General features: G+C 40.9%; 2 protein-coding genes and 1 long non-coding RNA gene across 9 annotated transcripts in view; 1 reads left to right on the forward strand and 2 right to left on the reverse strand.

Annotated features, from left to right (window-relative positions):
• LOC143353767 (uncharacterized) overlaps positions 1-16,340 on the forward strand; it is a 227,103-nt gene that overhangs the window by 200,543 nt on the left and 10,220 nt on the right. The window lies entirely within an intron of this gene.
• LOC143353819 (uncharacterized) lies at positions 15-7,561 on the reverse strand. The gene is made up of 12 exons (XM_076787424.1): positions 7,332-7,561; positions 6,492-6,620; positions 5,852-6,177; positions 5,678-5,738; positions 5,350-5,463; positions 5,121-5,124; positions 4,969-5,023; positions 4,847-4,885; positions 3,881-4,804; positions 3,291-3,444; positions 2,496-2,624; positions 15-459 (listed from the first exon to the last, which is right to left on the reverse strand). The coding sequence occupies exons 1-12, from the start codon at positions 7,471-7,473 to the stop codon at positions 131-133; spliced, it is 2,406 nt and encodes an 801-aa protein (XP_076643539.1). The 5' UTR covers positions 7,474-7,561; the 3' UTR covers positions 15-130.
• LOC143353754 (hemolymph lipopolysaccharide-binding protein-like) overlaps positions 7,718-16,340 on the reverse strand; it is a 69,478-nt gene continuing 60,855 nt past the window's right edge. Inside the window, exons 1-3 of one of the 7 annotated variants that reach the window (XM_076787304.1) lie at positions 9,971-10,262; positions 9,574-9,801; positions 7,718-8,304 (exon numbers count right to left, since the gene is read on the reverse strand). In XM_076787304.1, the coding sequence (XP_076643419.1) occupies positions 7,958-8,304; positions 9,574-9,801; positions 9,971-10,106 (711 nt within the window). In that variant the 5' untranslated portion in view covers positions 10,107-10,262 and the 3' untranslated portion in view covers positions 7,718-7,957. Of the gene's footprint in view, positions 8,305-9,573; positions 9,802-9,970; positions 10,263-12,231; positions 12,816-14,084; positions 14,298-14,466; positions 14,772-15,570; positions 15,991-16,340 lie in introns of those variants that run through there. The other 6 variants (XM_076787310.1, XM_076787305.1, XM_076787307.1 and 3 more) reach the window with 6 other exon arrangements.

Here is a 16,340-nt window from a genome sequence, read left to right on the forward strand (position 1 = left end):
TGAACTGCACAATATGCACGAGAACAACTACACTTTATTCAAACAATATTTCTAGTAGAATGATACGGTGAAAGCGACATATGCCGACCGAGATTCAAACTAACCGTGTTTACAGAAACAAAAACAGATCTCAGTCCTCAGATATATCGCATTCCGAAGACACAAGTGATTCGCATAAATTGATTTCACAGATGAAGGGCTGCGGACTAATGCACCCATAATCGTCCACCCCGTAGTCCCAAAGAATTCCACAGTGTTGAATAGTCCAACCATTGTTGGGCTCACCAGGAGCCCATGGAACATAGCCTATTGTATCCACCGACTCGCCGGTCACGGTGACCCATGTGCCTTCCTCGAACAGATCGTGGAAGCCTAACCAGAGAGACGGCAGGTCCCTTTCTCGTTTCCACATTTTAAAGAGATCGAATTTTCGAGCAGAGTCTACCACAGCCAACTGACCTACAAGACATACATGCTTTATCGTCTTCCTTTAATATTCCTTTATTCCCGCGAAGAGTACACTGATTTCTCTATATATGTCGTCAAGGCCTGGAGGATAAACGTCGCGGAATTATCCCCACCACCGCGGGCTACACCGCGTGAGGGGCCGCGAAACTCGAAGGACCTCGAGGAGTGCAAACATAACTCGGGTGTGTCTCCTGGACGACACACGACGCTGGCGACACCCTTGTTCGTGACATATATCGAGAACTCACTGTGTTAGCCCTGTATTAGCACTGTAATATCTTACAAAAGAAAAAACAAGTCAATTTTGCCTGAAACCTTTTTTTGTCAGATTCTTCCATGATGAGATAAAACAGTTTGAAGTTTCGAGTTGTAGGTACTTGAAGCGCTCGGAAATAGCGTTATGGAATTATACGCGCTGGAGTCCTTTGCTTATTCATGAAGAAACACAAACAATAATATTTACAATTCTTGAGTTTGACTCACTTATCTATGAAAACGTTTTCAGTTTAGAGCTGTTATTCAAGCAGTAACATTGTGATTATGGCTACCTTTGACACAGAAGTGAATATGTTATTAACGTTAGGTGAATGCGAAAAAAATTATCGGCGTGCAGCAGTGATGTTTTTTGAACGTTATGGGATCAAAAAATGTCATGCAACATTTCATAATTTAGATAAGCGGCTTCGCGAACACGGTGAATTGTGTAAAAAAACTCGCAATAAACCTAAAGCTGTCACTAATGAAAATAACAGTGCCAGTATTCTTGCTGCAATTACATTAAATCCTCATATTAGTCAACGTACACTTGCACAAACATCACATATTAGTCGTTCATCAATTCAACGAATTTTGAATCGGCAAAAGTATCATCCATATCACATGGTTTTATCACAAGAGCTTTCGATAGCAGATTACGATCACCGCGTAAGATTTTGTGAGTGGCTGCAGGGTGTTGTGGAAAATGACTTTTTCTGCAAAATACTTTTTTCCGATGAGGCCACTTTTATGAATTCAGGGCATGTAAATAGACATAATCTGCATTATTGGGCCGTGGAAAACCCAAATTGGATGCGATGTGTTCCCTTTCAACATCGATGGTCTTTAAATGTTTGGTGTGGCCTAATAGGAGATTTTGTGATTGGACCTTATTTTTTTCAAGAAACTGTAACATCTGCAAGTTATTGTGATTTCTTAAAAAATCATGTGCCTGCGCTTTTGGAAGATGTGCCACTGCACGTTAGAAGAGAAATGTGGTTCCAACAAGACGGCGCTCCTCCACATTTTGCAATCATCACCAGGCAATTTTTGAACGAAAAATTTGGGAACAAATGGATAGGTCGTGGGGGACCTCGTCAATGGCCTCCTCGATCCCACGATCTAACACCATTAGATTTTTTCTTATGGGAATATGTAAAGGACAAAGTTATGTTTGAACCACCGACGACAAAAGAGGATATGAAACAAAGAATACGTGACGCTTGCGCTTCAGTGACTCCCGAAATGTTAAAAAATGTTAGAACAACTTTGATGTTTCGAGTAAATAAATGTTTACAAGCCCGTGGTGGACATTTTGAACATTTAATTTAAAGTGCATTTTATTTCTTCACGAATAAGCAAAGGACTCGAGCGCGTATAATTCCATAACGCTATTTCCGAGCGCTTCAAGTACCTACAACTCGAAACTTCAAACTGTTATATCTCATCATGGAAGTATCTGACAAAAAAATGTTTCAGACAAAATTGACTTGTTTTTTCCGGTAGAATCTAAATATGTAACATTTTATACGGGGTTCCATTTAAAATTACAAAGGTACCTCCCCTCCCCCGTTAAAGGGGAAGGGAGGCCACTTCACGTTTATGTAGTCAGAAAGGCCCTTCAGTTCCATGCAATTTAAGACTAAGAACTTTAAAATCGATGGCATAGTTTTCGAGATATTGAACTGTTCAGAGTTATGTGGGCCACCCTGTATATCGAGAATTAACTGTATTAGCACTGTAATATCTTACAAAAGAATCCGCGTAATTACCTCCGTCGGCCAAACAAGCCTTTCGAGCATCGTACCACGACTTTCGAGTAGTATGGATCTTGTAGGTCCCTACGTTGGGTGTAACGACATAGTTGCCCCCTGTCAAGCTGGACACGCAAGATCTTTTGCCTGCAATAAGTCGAGCCGTATTAAGACAAAATCACATCAGATCAGTATGACCTCTCTGTATGAACCAGCGATAACCGTTGGCCTACAAACAGGAATTTCCTAGTAGAAAATTTTAGCTCTTTCATATTCCTAAGCAAAATTAATCACCTCCCAGAGCATACACAAAAGTATGCATTCATTTCTGAAAGTTGTTTCAACTTCTAACCGTACCATTGAAGATTATATTAGGGGTACCCATAAGTAATCAATTATTTGCAATAAATTTGTTTTGCCTTTAGAAGGAACACGTGTTCTTTTACAATTTTCGGTAAAGCAGCCTGTGTTCAAACTATTCTAAAAAGTATTTTTTTTTTACAACCCTGTAACAAAATGGCGGCGTTCTGTACCTTCTGAGGATCATATTTTCCTCATTGTATACTTTTTCATTTCCATGCGGGATTTAATGAACGACGAGATGTATTGAAGGTCAACAAGTGTCAACGTTGGCTCAGAAGGTTTGCTGCTGGTGATTATGATCTGGTGAGTGTGTTTTAGATTTCAAAATAATTGATTATTCGTGGGTCCCCGTAATATCAATTTTCACGAAGCAAATTGTTGCATGTTCACAGTCTCATGAGTTCCCCTACGCTACAAGACCCGACTTTTGAAAGGAGAAAAAATATTTACCGCCGATTTGCACGTGTCTCTTGGGCCGTAAAATATCTTGGAGGGTTACATCAGCAGCCTCGCCACCATGGAACGCCAAAACGAAAAGTGCAGCACTCGCGATAGCGAGGAACGTCAATGAACTCATTTTGGCGGCCTCCGTCTCTCGATTGTTCTAATCACTTCGAACTTCTGTGACAACTTCTTTCCTCGAATAGCGTTCTGAACGATCACTAATTAACTCGGATGCATCGATCGCGAGGAGAGATGCACAACTGAGATTTGATTAGGTACGCAGCAGATATACAGTAAGGAGCATAACTGAACCAATAACCACAACCTTTGTGTAAATTATTATTTATTGCTAGGAATATAGAAGAATAACGAAAAATAAATATTACTATTATTTTTATCATAGTTAGAAGTGACGGAAGACATTTTTTTCAATAATTAATGTCTCCTCGTTTAGCAATGACAAAAAATGGAGATTGACTCGGTTTTGCACCACGTTCAATACTTGCCAATATTTAATATATTATTTACTTTTAATATTTCGTCCACAGGCCTTTTGCTTGTAAAACTGCACTAATTCGCTTTGGCATACTTTCTACTAATTTTTTACAATAATCCGGAGATATTTGTCCCCACTGTTCTTGAATTCTGTCATACAAATCTGTGATTGAAGTTGGTTGGGAGTCATATGAATCCCGGAGCCGTCTTTTTAGTAAACCCCATAGATTCTCTATGGGGTTGAGGTCGGGGCTCTGTGCAGGCCAATCCAGAACAGAAAATTTTTTAGTACCGAGCCAATTTTCTACACTTTTAGCAGTGTGCGTAGGGTCTCTGTCATGCATGAAAATTACATTCTTTTCTTCAAAAGGCATATTTTCAACAGCATCTAGAAGATGATCTTGTAAAATATCGTTGTACATGTATTGATTGATGATGCCATCGATTCGGTGCATTGATCCAACACCGAATGCTGTTAGACACCCCCAGAACATTAAAGATCCGCCTCCATGCTTTAAAGTTTGTTTCACATGTCGTGGTTTAAGCCTTTCGTTTTTGCGAATCCAGCACCAAGACATGCCATCCGAACAAATTCTGTTAATTTTGCTCTCGTCGGACCAAATAACCCGTTCCCAATCAGTAGCTGTCCAGTTTCGATATTTTTTAGCAAATTCCAAACGAAGCTTAATATTTCTTTTCGATAACATTGGCTTCTTTTTTTTCTTAATGCACCTAATCTCACCTCGTTTGAGGGTTCTTCGCGCTGTCCACTGGCTTATTTGTACGCTTGTATCTTCTTTTAATAATTTCGCAGCCATATTGGCACTCGAAGCTTCACCAGACGAGACAAACCGTATAATCCTTCGTTCATCCTGCGGCGATAATTTCTTTGGTCTTCCTCCAACATTTAATAATACAGCTTTACAGTATTTTTTTCTTATTCTCTGCACCGTCGATTGACTAACACAGCAATTCTTCGCCGTCTTACGCGTTGACAAACCGTTGTTCAAAACAGAAATCACTTTCTTTAAACGATTCGAAGCAATTGATTTCATATTTACTCTTACCTCACTCGCGTGCTTTTCCGTTCGACCGACTGCGAAGAACTGAGTGTTAAGATGCAGAATATTTTGTAAACACACAGACCAAAGTGCTAGATGCACACATACTACTAGAACACTCCACGTACACATTTCTTCCACGGACCGGTGCAAAACCGAGTCAATCTATTTTCTTGGTCGTTGCTAAACGAGGAGACATTAGTTGTTGAAAAAAATGTCTTCAGTTACTTCTGACTATGATAAAAGTAATTATAATATTTATTTTTTGTTATTCTTCTACAGTCCTAGTAATAAATAATGATTTGCACACAAGTTGTGGTTATCGGTTCAGTTATGCTCCTTACTGTACTACTGGCTCGCGTGACGTAACTTATGCGGTTACATGCGTCCTATCGTTAACCTTTCACACGCGGATTGAGAAATAACGTAAACAATATCGCCATACTGCTGAGTACTTAATTTCAGTGCAACATTTACAATTTTATTTTTCGCCCATCCGTTAGTTTTACGCCGAATGCACAAAATCCGCTGTCTAATGAATATCGTAGCCCTGAAGAAGATCATGTGGCAAATGGGGAAATACAGTTCAAAGTTCGTTTTAAGCGCGATCGTTGCTACAATCGCTCACACAGGACGCATTGGCACAGCAGTCAGTATTCCTCGTCGCGACTGTCGCGTTGGATTATAGTGAGCCTATACTTGCACCGGGAAGAATAGCATTTGGTGCGAACACGACCCGACTAGGATCTCATCGTGATGCGTTCCGTAGTTAGTGCAGGAGTGCTTCGGTCGATGCACCAACGATTTAAAGTGATCGGAACAGGGTCGTGTGGGTACTCGTTTTCATCGTGGGAATGTCTACGGTAGAATTATAGCACAGTCTTTCCGAGTTAAGGACCTACACAATATATACGAGAACAAATACACTTTATTCAAACAATATTTCCAGTACAATGATACGCTGACCAAGAATCAAACTAACTCTGTTTACAGAAACAAAAACAGATCTCATTCCTCCGAATAATCGCATTCCGAAGACACAAATGATTCGCATAAATTGATTTCACAGATAAAGGGCTGCACGCTATCGCATGTATAATCGTCCACCCCAAAGTCCCAAAGAATTCCACAATTTTGACCAGTCCAACCATTGTTGGGCTCACCAGGAGCCCATGGATTATAGCCAATTGAATCCATCGACTCGCCGGTCACGGTGACCCATGTGCCTTCCTTGAACAGATCGTGGAAGCCTAACCACAGACCCAACAGGGCCCTTTCTCGTTTCCACATTTTAAAGAGGTCGTGTTTTCGTCCAGAGTCTATCACAGCCAACTGACCTACAAGACATACGTGCTTTATCGTCTTCCTTTAACGTCCCTTTATTCTCGCGAAGAGTACAGTGTGATTTCTCTATATATGTCGCCAAGCCTTGGAGGATAAACGTCGCGGAGTTATCCCCACTAGCGCGAGGTACACCGCGTGAGGGGCGGCGAAGCTCGAAAGACCTCGAGGAGTGCAAACATAAATCGTGTGTGTCTCCTGGACGATACACGACGCTGGCAACACCCTTGTTCTCGACATATATCGAGAACTCACTGTGTCAGCCCTGTATTAGCACTGTAATATCTTACAAAAGAATCCGCGTAATTACCTCCGTCGGCCAAACAAGCCATTCGAGCATCGTTCCACGTCTTTCCTACACAATGGATCTTGTAGGTTCCTACGTTGGGTGTAACGACATAGTTGCCCCCTGTCAAGCTGGACACGCAAGATCTTATGCCTGCAATAAGTCGAGCCGTATTAAGACAAAATCACATTAGATCAGTATGACCTCTCTGTATGAACCGGCGATAACCGTTGGATTACAAACAGGAATTTCCTAGTAGAAAATTTTAGCCCTTTCATATTCCTAGGCAAAATTAATCAACTCTCAGAGCATACACGAAAGTATGCATTCATTTCTGAAAGTTGTTTCAACTTCTAACCGTACCATTGACGATTATAAGTACCCATAAGTAATCAATTATTTGCAAAGAATTTGTTTTGTCTTCAGTTCTGTACCGATCGTTGAAGACGGAACACGTGTTGTTTTACAATTACTCGTTACGTTTTACAATTTTCGGTAAAGCAGCCTGTGTTCAAACTATTCTAAAAAGTATATTTTTTTTTACAACCCTGTAACAAAATGGTGGCGTCCGTACCCTCCGAGAATCATGTTCGTCGTTGCATGCTTTTTAATGGTACGGTAACAACAAAGAAAATTTGCGATGTTTATGGAGATGTATAGAAGGTCAACAAGTGTCAACGTTGGCTCAGAAGGTTTGCTGCTGGCGATTATGATCTGGTGAGTGTGTTTTAGATTTCAAAATAATTGATTACTTACGGGTCCCCCTAATATTAATTCTCACGAAGCAAATCGTTGCATTTTCACAGTCTCCTGAGTTCCCCTACGCTACAATACCCGACTTTTGAAAGCAGAAAAAATATTTACCTCCGATTTGCACGTGTCTCTTGGGCCGTAAAATATCTTGGAGAGTTACATCAGCAGCCTCGCCACCGTGGAACACCAAAACGAAAAGTGAAGCACTCGCGAAAGCGAGGAACGCCAATGAACTCACTTTGGCGGCCTCCATCGCTCGATTGATCTAATCCCTTCGAACTTCTGTGACAACTTCTTTCGAATAGCGTTCCCAATGAACACTAATTAACTCGGATGCATCGATCGCGAGCAGAGTTGCAAAACTGAGCCGAGATTTGCTTAGGTACGCAGCAGATATACTACAGCGCATATAACTAAATACGGTTAAAGTCGTGCTATCGTTAACCTTTCACACGCGGATTATCGCTGTTGAAAAATAACGTAGATAATTTTGTCACATTGTTGAGTACTTTATTACTGTGCTGTATTTACAGTTTCATTTTTCGCCCGTCCGTTATTTTTACCCTAAATGCACAACGTCCGTAGTCTACTGATCATCGTAGCCCCGAAGAAAATCATGCGACAAACGGTGAATTACTGTTTAAAGTTTTTTTTTAAGCGCGATCGTTGCTACAATCACTCACACAGGACGCATTGGCATAGCAATCAGTATTTCTCGTCGCGATTGTCGCGTTGGATTATAGTGAGCCTGTACTTGCACCGGGAAGAATGGAACCTGGAGCTTCGCATAGGTTGATTTCACAGATAAACGACTCCTTGATGGTGCACTTGGTGTCGCATATTCCTGCGGCCTTGACTTTTAGCCAGAGGATACCGCAGTGTTGTTCTTCGTGCCAATTGTTAGGCTCGCCCTCAGCCCATGGATAATAACTCATCGTAGCGACACGCTCGCCCGATAAAGTCACCCACGTGCCTTGCTCAAACAGATCGTGGACGCCTAACCAAACACCTGTCAACGTCTCGTTGGTCATCCAGCTTCGGAAGACTGCTTCCTTCTCTGCCGAATCGATCATGGGCAATTGACCTGCGAGATAATTATCGTTTATCCCCGTTCCCCATCCGCGCAACTCTGTCACGTGGCTCGTGAAACATTGTCAAATTACGTAGTAATTAGCTGCTTTTACCAGACGTTTCAACCCTCACAATTTACCTGCTAATTAACACATTCCTTTCGCCGACGCTTACTGGATACATTTATTCATTTAGACTAGCTTTTACAGTCGCTCACCGAGTAATAGTCGTCGACTTTTAAAAGGACGATCACTTTTTCAATTTTGAATCGTACAACTGGGATTTTTTGGAGAGGTTGAAACAATTAGCCTACTGCATGACGTGGAAAAAACTTTGAAAAAATTGCAATTGTTCAGAATTACAGAGAACGTACTAAAAGTTGTTGTTTACTACTTCCTTTGTGCGGCCAGTAGATTCAGCCAATCATATTCAACGATCTCCAAGTATGTACACTGCTTTCTCGATATTTGTCAACAACACGGGTCTTACCAGCGACATATATCGTCCAGAAGATACTATTACTCTTTCATCCATGTGAAGGTCGTACTCGACCCGTGTTATGTTTACACTCATCGGCGCACACTGGGCAATTTGGACCAAATCGGATTCAAAATCAAGGAACTTTCGATAGGAATGAGGTAGAGCGATGAAATTTTTTTTAAATGAAAGCTGAAACTTTGTAGAATATGGGAAAAATAGGGCGATTATTACCATCCAATCATTTCAACGGAAAAATGACTTTATTAGTTTTTGTCACAAAAATCTATTTTTTGCAAAATCCTGAGGTCGTAAACAAATTTTGAGACCAGGTTTGAAATCAGCGTGAAAAAATCTATGGGAAACGATGTATAGCATGTTAAAAAAACAATTTTTTCCGCGCGTGGTATTGGAAAAACTAAAATTTTCTTGAATTTGTGCGCGTTTAACGAATTTTCTCGAGGTTAAAAAACGGTCGTACCACAATCTCTCTATTTTTCCCATATTCTACAAAGTTGCAGCTTTCATTTAAAAAAAATTTCATCGCTCTACCTCATTCCTATCGAAAGTTCCTTGATTTTGAATCCGATTTTTTCCAAATTGCCCAATGTGCGCCGTCCGAAGCCTCTCGATCTTCGAAGCCCCACACTGTTTATAGCCCGCGGTAGTGGGGATAGTATTGCGACAATTATCAGAAAACTATTAGCGACATATATCGAGAAATGACTGTACCGAGATTCTAACGTGTTTCAATTTGAGAGGCGTGAACGAAATACTGTAATGGGCGTCGCAGGAAGAAAATTACCTCCTTCTCGCATGCAGATTTCTCGGGCTGTGTTCCACGGGACCTTGTGCTTGAAAAGCTTGTGGGCTCCTATGCCCGGTGTAATAACATAATCGTTCCTCTCCAAAGTGGACACGCAATAGCCCTTCCGCCCTATGAACACCGTGTTTGGGACCGCGTTAATATAAAACGCCTGCTGTTGAGCGTGATAAATGTTTCTGCCGTTTATCGTGAGTGTATCCGAACATTCTGAAACCAAGAGCTTCATTGTGAGAAATCCGAACGCATCTCCAACTATCGAACTCGCGATTGCGATCGTACATTGTCTGGGAAACAAGCATTACGTCAATTTCACCGAAGAACAGACGTGCGTTCATTGTTCCGACACCGAGAGTGTTGCAACTAAAACAATATTCACCTGCAGTTTTATTAGTCTGATCGTTGGAATCGCGGATCGTCGAAGTTTCGAGAGGCACGTCGGAAGCCTGGCCACCTTCGAAGAACAAAACGACGAGCACGACGCTAGCGACAGACGTCAGCGACAATCTACGCATTTTGCGATTATTCGAATCTCTTCGAAGTTCTAGGAAAATTAATTATTCAGGAAAAAATTTGCAATATCCTATCGTTTCAACGCCCGGACAATTAATTATCACTGGCTACTAATTAAGTCCGTCGAACATGCAACGGCCACGATAGGAGACACTCAACTGAACTCTCGACGTTGGTTGCCGCGAATAGGCACTATTATACTGGACCCCTCCTACAAATCTCCAGCAATCGATTATTGCAATTATGAGTTATGCTGTACAAGTTTATCGTTAACCTTTCACACGGGGATGACTGCAAATCGAACCGGAACGTCCGTATCGTTTTGTACTTTATTATTTTTTTCAAGATGTTTTCCTGGGTCATATCGTCCACGTTTTGAATAACACGCTTCAGGAATATTTTCTGTAAATAGATATCAACTTCGTACATTCATTATTTCTTACGTCAGCTGTGATGTTTGGTGTTACCATTGACACGCCGGAATTCCTTATCTTAGAGGGCAATTATCGCTGATGGTTATTGCCTTGTGCAATCGAGTGCCAATGATAGATTATACAATTAGAGATTCGGCGAATCTCATTACGAGGAGAAGAATTACAAATCAGAATTATTATTGGTCTTTATAGTTTAGTATGTATTTATACATTTTTTTGTATTAATACTCAACCTACTGAGTCTTGAAACTGACTAATACATGTTGTTTTATAAAAAAGACGAGACTGAATTTATTTGGATTTTGTGCGGTTTGTGTTATAATACGTGCTCACCTAAATATATATTATAATATAATATATTAGAGGTACCCATATGTATTACCAATTATTTGCAAAAGAATTTGTTTTGCCTTTAGTTCTGTACCGATCGTTGAAGAGAAACACGTATTCTTTTGCAGATTTCGGTAAAGCAGCCTGTGTTCAAAATATTCTAAAATTAACTTATGTGATGACCGGTGGTAATAAATAACAATGTTTCATTGTATGCACTTTATTTAGGTTCTGTTACATATATACCCTTCAACAGTCCGTCCTCCCACTGCCCGCTGGTCCGATTCGCAATCGGCCACCCGGTTAACTTGCGAGCAACAAATTCTGCATCTTAGCAGAGATCGATTTCGCAGACGAACGAATAATGCCAATGGCACGGGCAGTGGCATATGCCTTTTTTCGGGATATTCCAAAGCACCCCGCAGTGACGATTAGTAGAAACATTTTCTGGCCGGTTGTAAGTCCACATATTGTAACTCATAGCAGCGAGTACCCATAAGTAATCAATTATTTGCAAAGAATTTGTTTTGTCTTCAGTTCTGTACCGATCGTTGAAGACGGAACACGTGTTGTTTTACAATTACTCGTTACGTTTTACAATTTTCGGTAAAGCAGCCTGTGTTCAAACTATTCTAAAAAGTATATATTTTTTTACAACCCTGTAACAAAATGGTGGCGTCGGTACCCTCCGAAAATCATGTTCGTCGTTGCATGCTTTTTAATGGAACGGTAACAACAAAGAAAATTTGCGATGTTTATGGAGATGTATAGAAGGTCAACAAGTGTCAACGTTGGCTCAGAAGGTTTGCTGCTGGCGATTATGATCTGGTGAGTGTGTTTTAGATTTCAAAATAATTGATTACTTACGGGTCCCCCTAATATCAATTTTCACGAAGCAAATTGTTGCGTGTTCACAGTCTCCTGAGTTCCCCTACGCTACAAGACCCGACTTTTGAAAGCAGAAAAAATATTTACCGCCGATTTGCACGTGTCTCTTGGGCCGTAAAATATCTTGGAGGGTTACATCAGCAGCCTCGCCACCGTGGAACGCCAAAACGAAAAGTGCAGCACACGCGAAAGCGAGGAAAGCTAATGAACTCACTTTGGCGGCCTCCATCGCTCGATTGATCTAATCCCTTCGAACTTCTGTGACAACTTCTTTCGAATAGCGTTCCCAATGAACACTAATTAACTCGGATGCATCGATCGCGAGCAGAGTTGCAAAACTGAGCCGAGATTTGCTTAGGTACGCAGCAGATATACTACAGCGCATATAACTAAATACGGTTAAAGTCGTGCTATCGTTAACCTTTCACACGCGGATTATCGCTGTTGAAAAATAACGTAGATAATTTTGTCACATTGTTGAGTACTTTATTACTGTGTTGTATTTACAGTTTCATTTTTCGCCCGTCCGTTATTTTTACCCTAAATGCACAACGTCCGTAGTCTACTGATCATCGTAGCCCCGAAGAAAATCATGCGACAAACGGTGAATTACTGTTTAAAGTTTTTTTTAAGCGCGATCGTTGCTACAATCACTCACACAGGACGCATTGGCATAGCAATCAGTATTTCTCGTCGCGATTGTCGCGTTGGATTATAGTGAGCCTGTACTTGCACCGGGAAGAATGGAACCTGGAGCTTCGCATAGGTTGATTTCACAGATAAACGACTCCTTGACGGTGCACTTGCTGTCGCATATTCCTGCGGCCGTGGCTTTTAGCCAGAGGACACCGCAGTGTTGTTCTTCGTGCCAATTGTTAGGCTCGCCCTCAGCCCATGGATAATAACTCATCGTAGCGACCCGCTCGCCCGATAAAGTCAACCACGTGCCTTGCTCAAACAGATCGTGGACGCCTAACCAAACACCTGTCAACGTCTCGTTGGTCATCCAGCTTCGGAAGACTGCTTCCTTCTCTGCCGAATCGATCATGGGCAATTGACCTGCGAGATAATTATCGTTTATCCCCGTTCCCCATCTGCGCAACTCTGTCACGTGGCTCGTGAAACATTGTCAAATTACGTAGTAATTCGCTGCTTTTACCAGACGTTTCAACCCTCACAATTTACCTGCTAATTAACACATTCCTTTCGCCGACGCTTACTGGATACATTTATTCATTTAGACTAGCTTTTACAGTCGCTCACCGAGTAATATTCGTCGACTTTTAAAAGGACGATCACTTTTTCAATTTTGAATCGTACAACTGGGATTTTTTGGAGAGGTTGAAACAATTAGCCTACTGCATGACGTGGAAAAAACTTTGAAAAAATTGCAATTGTTCAGAATTACAGAGAACGTACTAAAAGTTGTTGTTTACTACTTCCTTTGTGCGGCCAGTAGATTCAGCCAATCATATTCAACGATCTCCAAGTATGTACACTGCTTTCTCGATATTTGTCAACAACACGGGTCTTACCAGCGACATATATCGTCCAGAAGATACTATTACTCTTTCATCCATGTGAAGGTCGTACTCGACCCGTGTTATGTTTACACTCATCGGCGCACACTGGGCAATTTGGACCAAATCGGATTCAAAATCAAGGAACTTTCGATAGGAATGAGGTAGAGCGATGAAATTTTTTTTAAATTAAAGCTGAAACTTTGTAGAATATGGGAAAAATAGGGCGATTATTACCATCCATTCATTTCAACGAAAAAATGACTTTATTAGTTTTTGTCACAAAAATCTATTTTTTGCAAAATCCTGAGGTCGTAAACAAATTTCGAGACCAGGTTTGAAATCAGCGTGAAAAAATCTATGGGAAATGATGTATAGCATGTTAAAAAAACAATTTTTTCCGCGCGTGGTATTGGAAACACTAAAATTTTCTTGAATTTGTGCGCGTTTAACGAATTTTCTCGAGGTTAAAAAACGGTCGTACCACAATCTCTCTATTTTTCCCATATTCTACAAAGTTGCAGCTTTCATTTAAAAAAAATTTCATCGCTCTACCTCATTCCTATCGAAAGTTCCTTGATTTTGAATCCGATTTTTTCCAAATTGCCCAATGTGCGCCGTCCGAAGCCTCTCGATCTTCGAAGCCCCACACTGTTTATAGCCCGCGGTAGTGGGGATAGTATTGCGACAATTATCAGAAAACTATTAGCGACATATATCGAGAAATGACTGTACCGAGATTCTAACGTGTTTCAATTTGAGAGGCGTGAACGAAATACTGTAATGGGCGTCGCAGGAAGAAAATTACCTCCTTCTCGCATGCAGATTTCTCGGGCTGTGTTCCACGGGACCTTGTGCTTGAAAAGCTTGTGGGCTCCAATGCCCGGTCTGATAACATAATCTTTCCTGTTGAAATTATTCACGCAACAGCCGTGTGGCCATTTGAACATCGATTGTGGGAGTTCGTCAAGAAGCACAACATTATGTACATGTAAGGTCTCGTTGGCTGGGTTTGGATATCCTGAAACCAAGAGCTACCTGGTAAGACATCCGAACGCATCTCCAAATATCAAACTCGCGATTGCGTTCGTACTTTGTATGGGAAGCAAGCATTACGTAAATTTCATCGAAGAACAGACGCGTGTTCATTGTACCGACACCGAGAGAGTTGCAACTAAAACAATATTCACCTGCAGATTTATTAGTGTGATTGTTGGAATCGCAGATCTTCCAAGTTCTGAGAGGCAGCTCGAATGTCTGGCCAGCTTCGAAGAACAAAACCACGAGCACGACGCTAGCGACAGACGTCAACGACAATGTACGCATTTTGCGATTATTCGGATCTTTTCGAAGTTCCAGGAAAACTACTTCTTCCGCAAATAATTTGCAATATTCTATCGGTTCAACACCCCGGACAATTAATTATCACTGGTAACTAATTCAGTTCGTCGGACGTGCAAGGCCCGCGACAGGAGACGCTCAACTGTACTCTCGATGTTCTTTGCCGCGGGTACGCACTATTATACTAGATCTCTCCTACTAGTTTTAAGCAGTTAACGCTATTATTAGATATGCTGTACAAGTTTATCGTTAACCTTTCACACGGGGATGACTGCAAATCGAACCGGAACGTCCGTATCGTTTTGTACTTTATTATTTGTTTCAAGATGTTTTCCTGGGTCATAGCGTCCACGTTTTGAATAACACGCTTCAGGAATATTTTCTGTAAATAGATATCAACTTCGTACATTCATTATTTCTTACGTCAGCTGTGATGTTTGGTGTTACCATTGACACGCCGGAATTCCTTATCTTAGAGGGCAATTATCGCTGATGATTATTGCCTTGTGCAATCGAGTTCCAAAGATAGATTATACAATTAGAGATTCGGCGAATCTCATTACGAGGAGAAGAATTACAAATCAGAATTATTATTGGTCTTTATAGTTTAGTATATATTTATACATATTTGGTGTTAATACTCAACCTACTGAGTCTTGAAACTGACTAATACATGTTGTTTTATAAAAAAGACGAGACTGAATTTATTTGGATTTTGTGCGGTTTGTGTTATAATACGTGCTCACCTAAATATATATTATAATATAATATATTAGAGGTACCCATAAGTATTACCAATTATTTGCAAAAGAATTTGTTTTGCCTTTAGTTCTGTACCGATCGTTGAAGAGAAACACGTATTCTTTTGCAGATTTCGGTAAAGCAGCCTGTGTTCAAAATATTCTAAAATTAACTTATGTGATGACCGGTGGTAATAAATAACAATGTTTCATTGTATGCACTTTATTTAGGTTCTGTTACATATATACCCTTCAACAGTCCGTCCTCCCACTGCCCGCTGGTCCGATTCGCAATCGGCCACCCGGTTAACTTGCGAGCAACAAATTCTGCATCTTAGCAGAGATCGATTTCGCAGACGAACGAATAATTCCAATGGCACGGGCAGTGGCTTATGCCTTTTTTCTGGATACTCCAAAGCACCCCGCAGTGACGATTATTAGAAGTTTTGTCTGGCAGGTTGTAACTCCACATATCGTAACTCATAGCAGCGAGTGGCTCGCCCGTCATAGTCACCCACCAGTTTTTCTGGAAAAAATCGTGGACGCCTATCCAAACACCTGTCAGCGAATTATTGCTCTTCCAGCTTCGGAAAAGTGCTTCCTCCGCATCCGAATTAATCACGGCCAATTGAGCTGCGAGATAATTGTCATTTATTCCCGTCATCCGTCTTCGCAACTTTGTCTCGTGACTCGTGAAACAATGTCAAGTTAAACAGTAATCAGATGCTTTTACCGGACGTCTCAACCCTCGCAATGTACCGTATGCGAATACGACGATGCTAATTAACACATTACTTTCGCCGACAATTTACTGGATACATTTATTCATTTAGACTAGACTTTAAAGTATCTCACAGTAATATTCACTATTAACCCCTTAACGCAGAGTTTTGTTGAAAAAAACAGCCGGCCAAAGAAAATCAATTTTTTGTGGAGAATTTTGATATACTGCGCTTTTGTTCTATGGAAAAAGGCTATATTTT

The sequence above is a fragment of the Halictus rubicundus genome, chromosome 4, assembly GCF_050948215.1.
Source record: "Halictus rubicundus isolate RS-2024b chromosome 4, iyHalRubi1_principal, whole genome shotgun sequence".
NCBI classification, from domain to species: domain Eukaryota; kingdom Metazoa; phylum Arthropoda; class Insecta; order Hymenoptera; family Halictidae; genus Halictus; species Halictus rubicundus.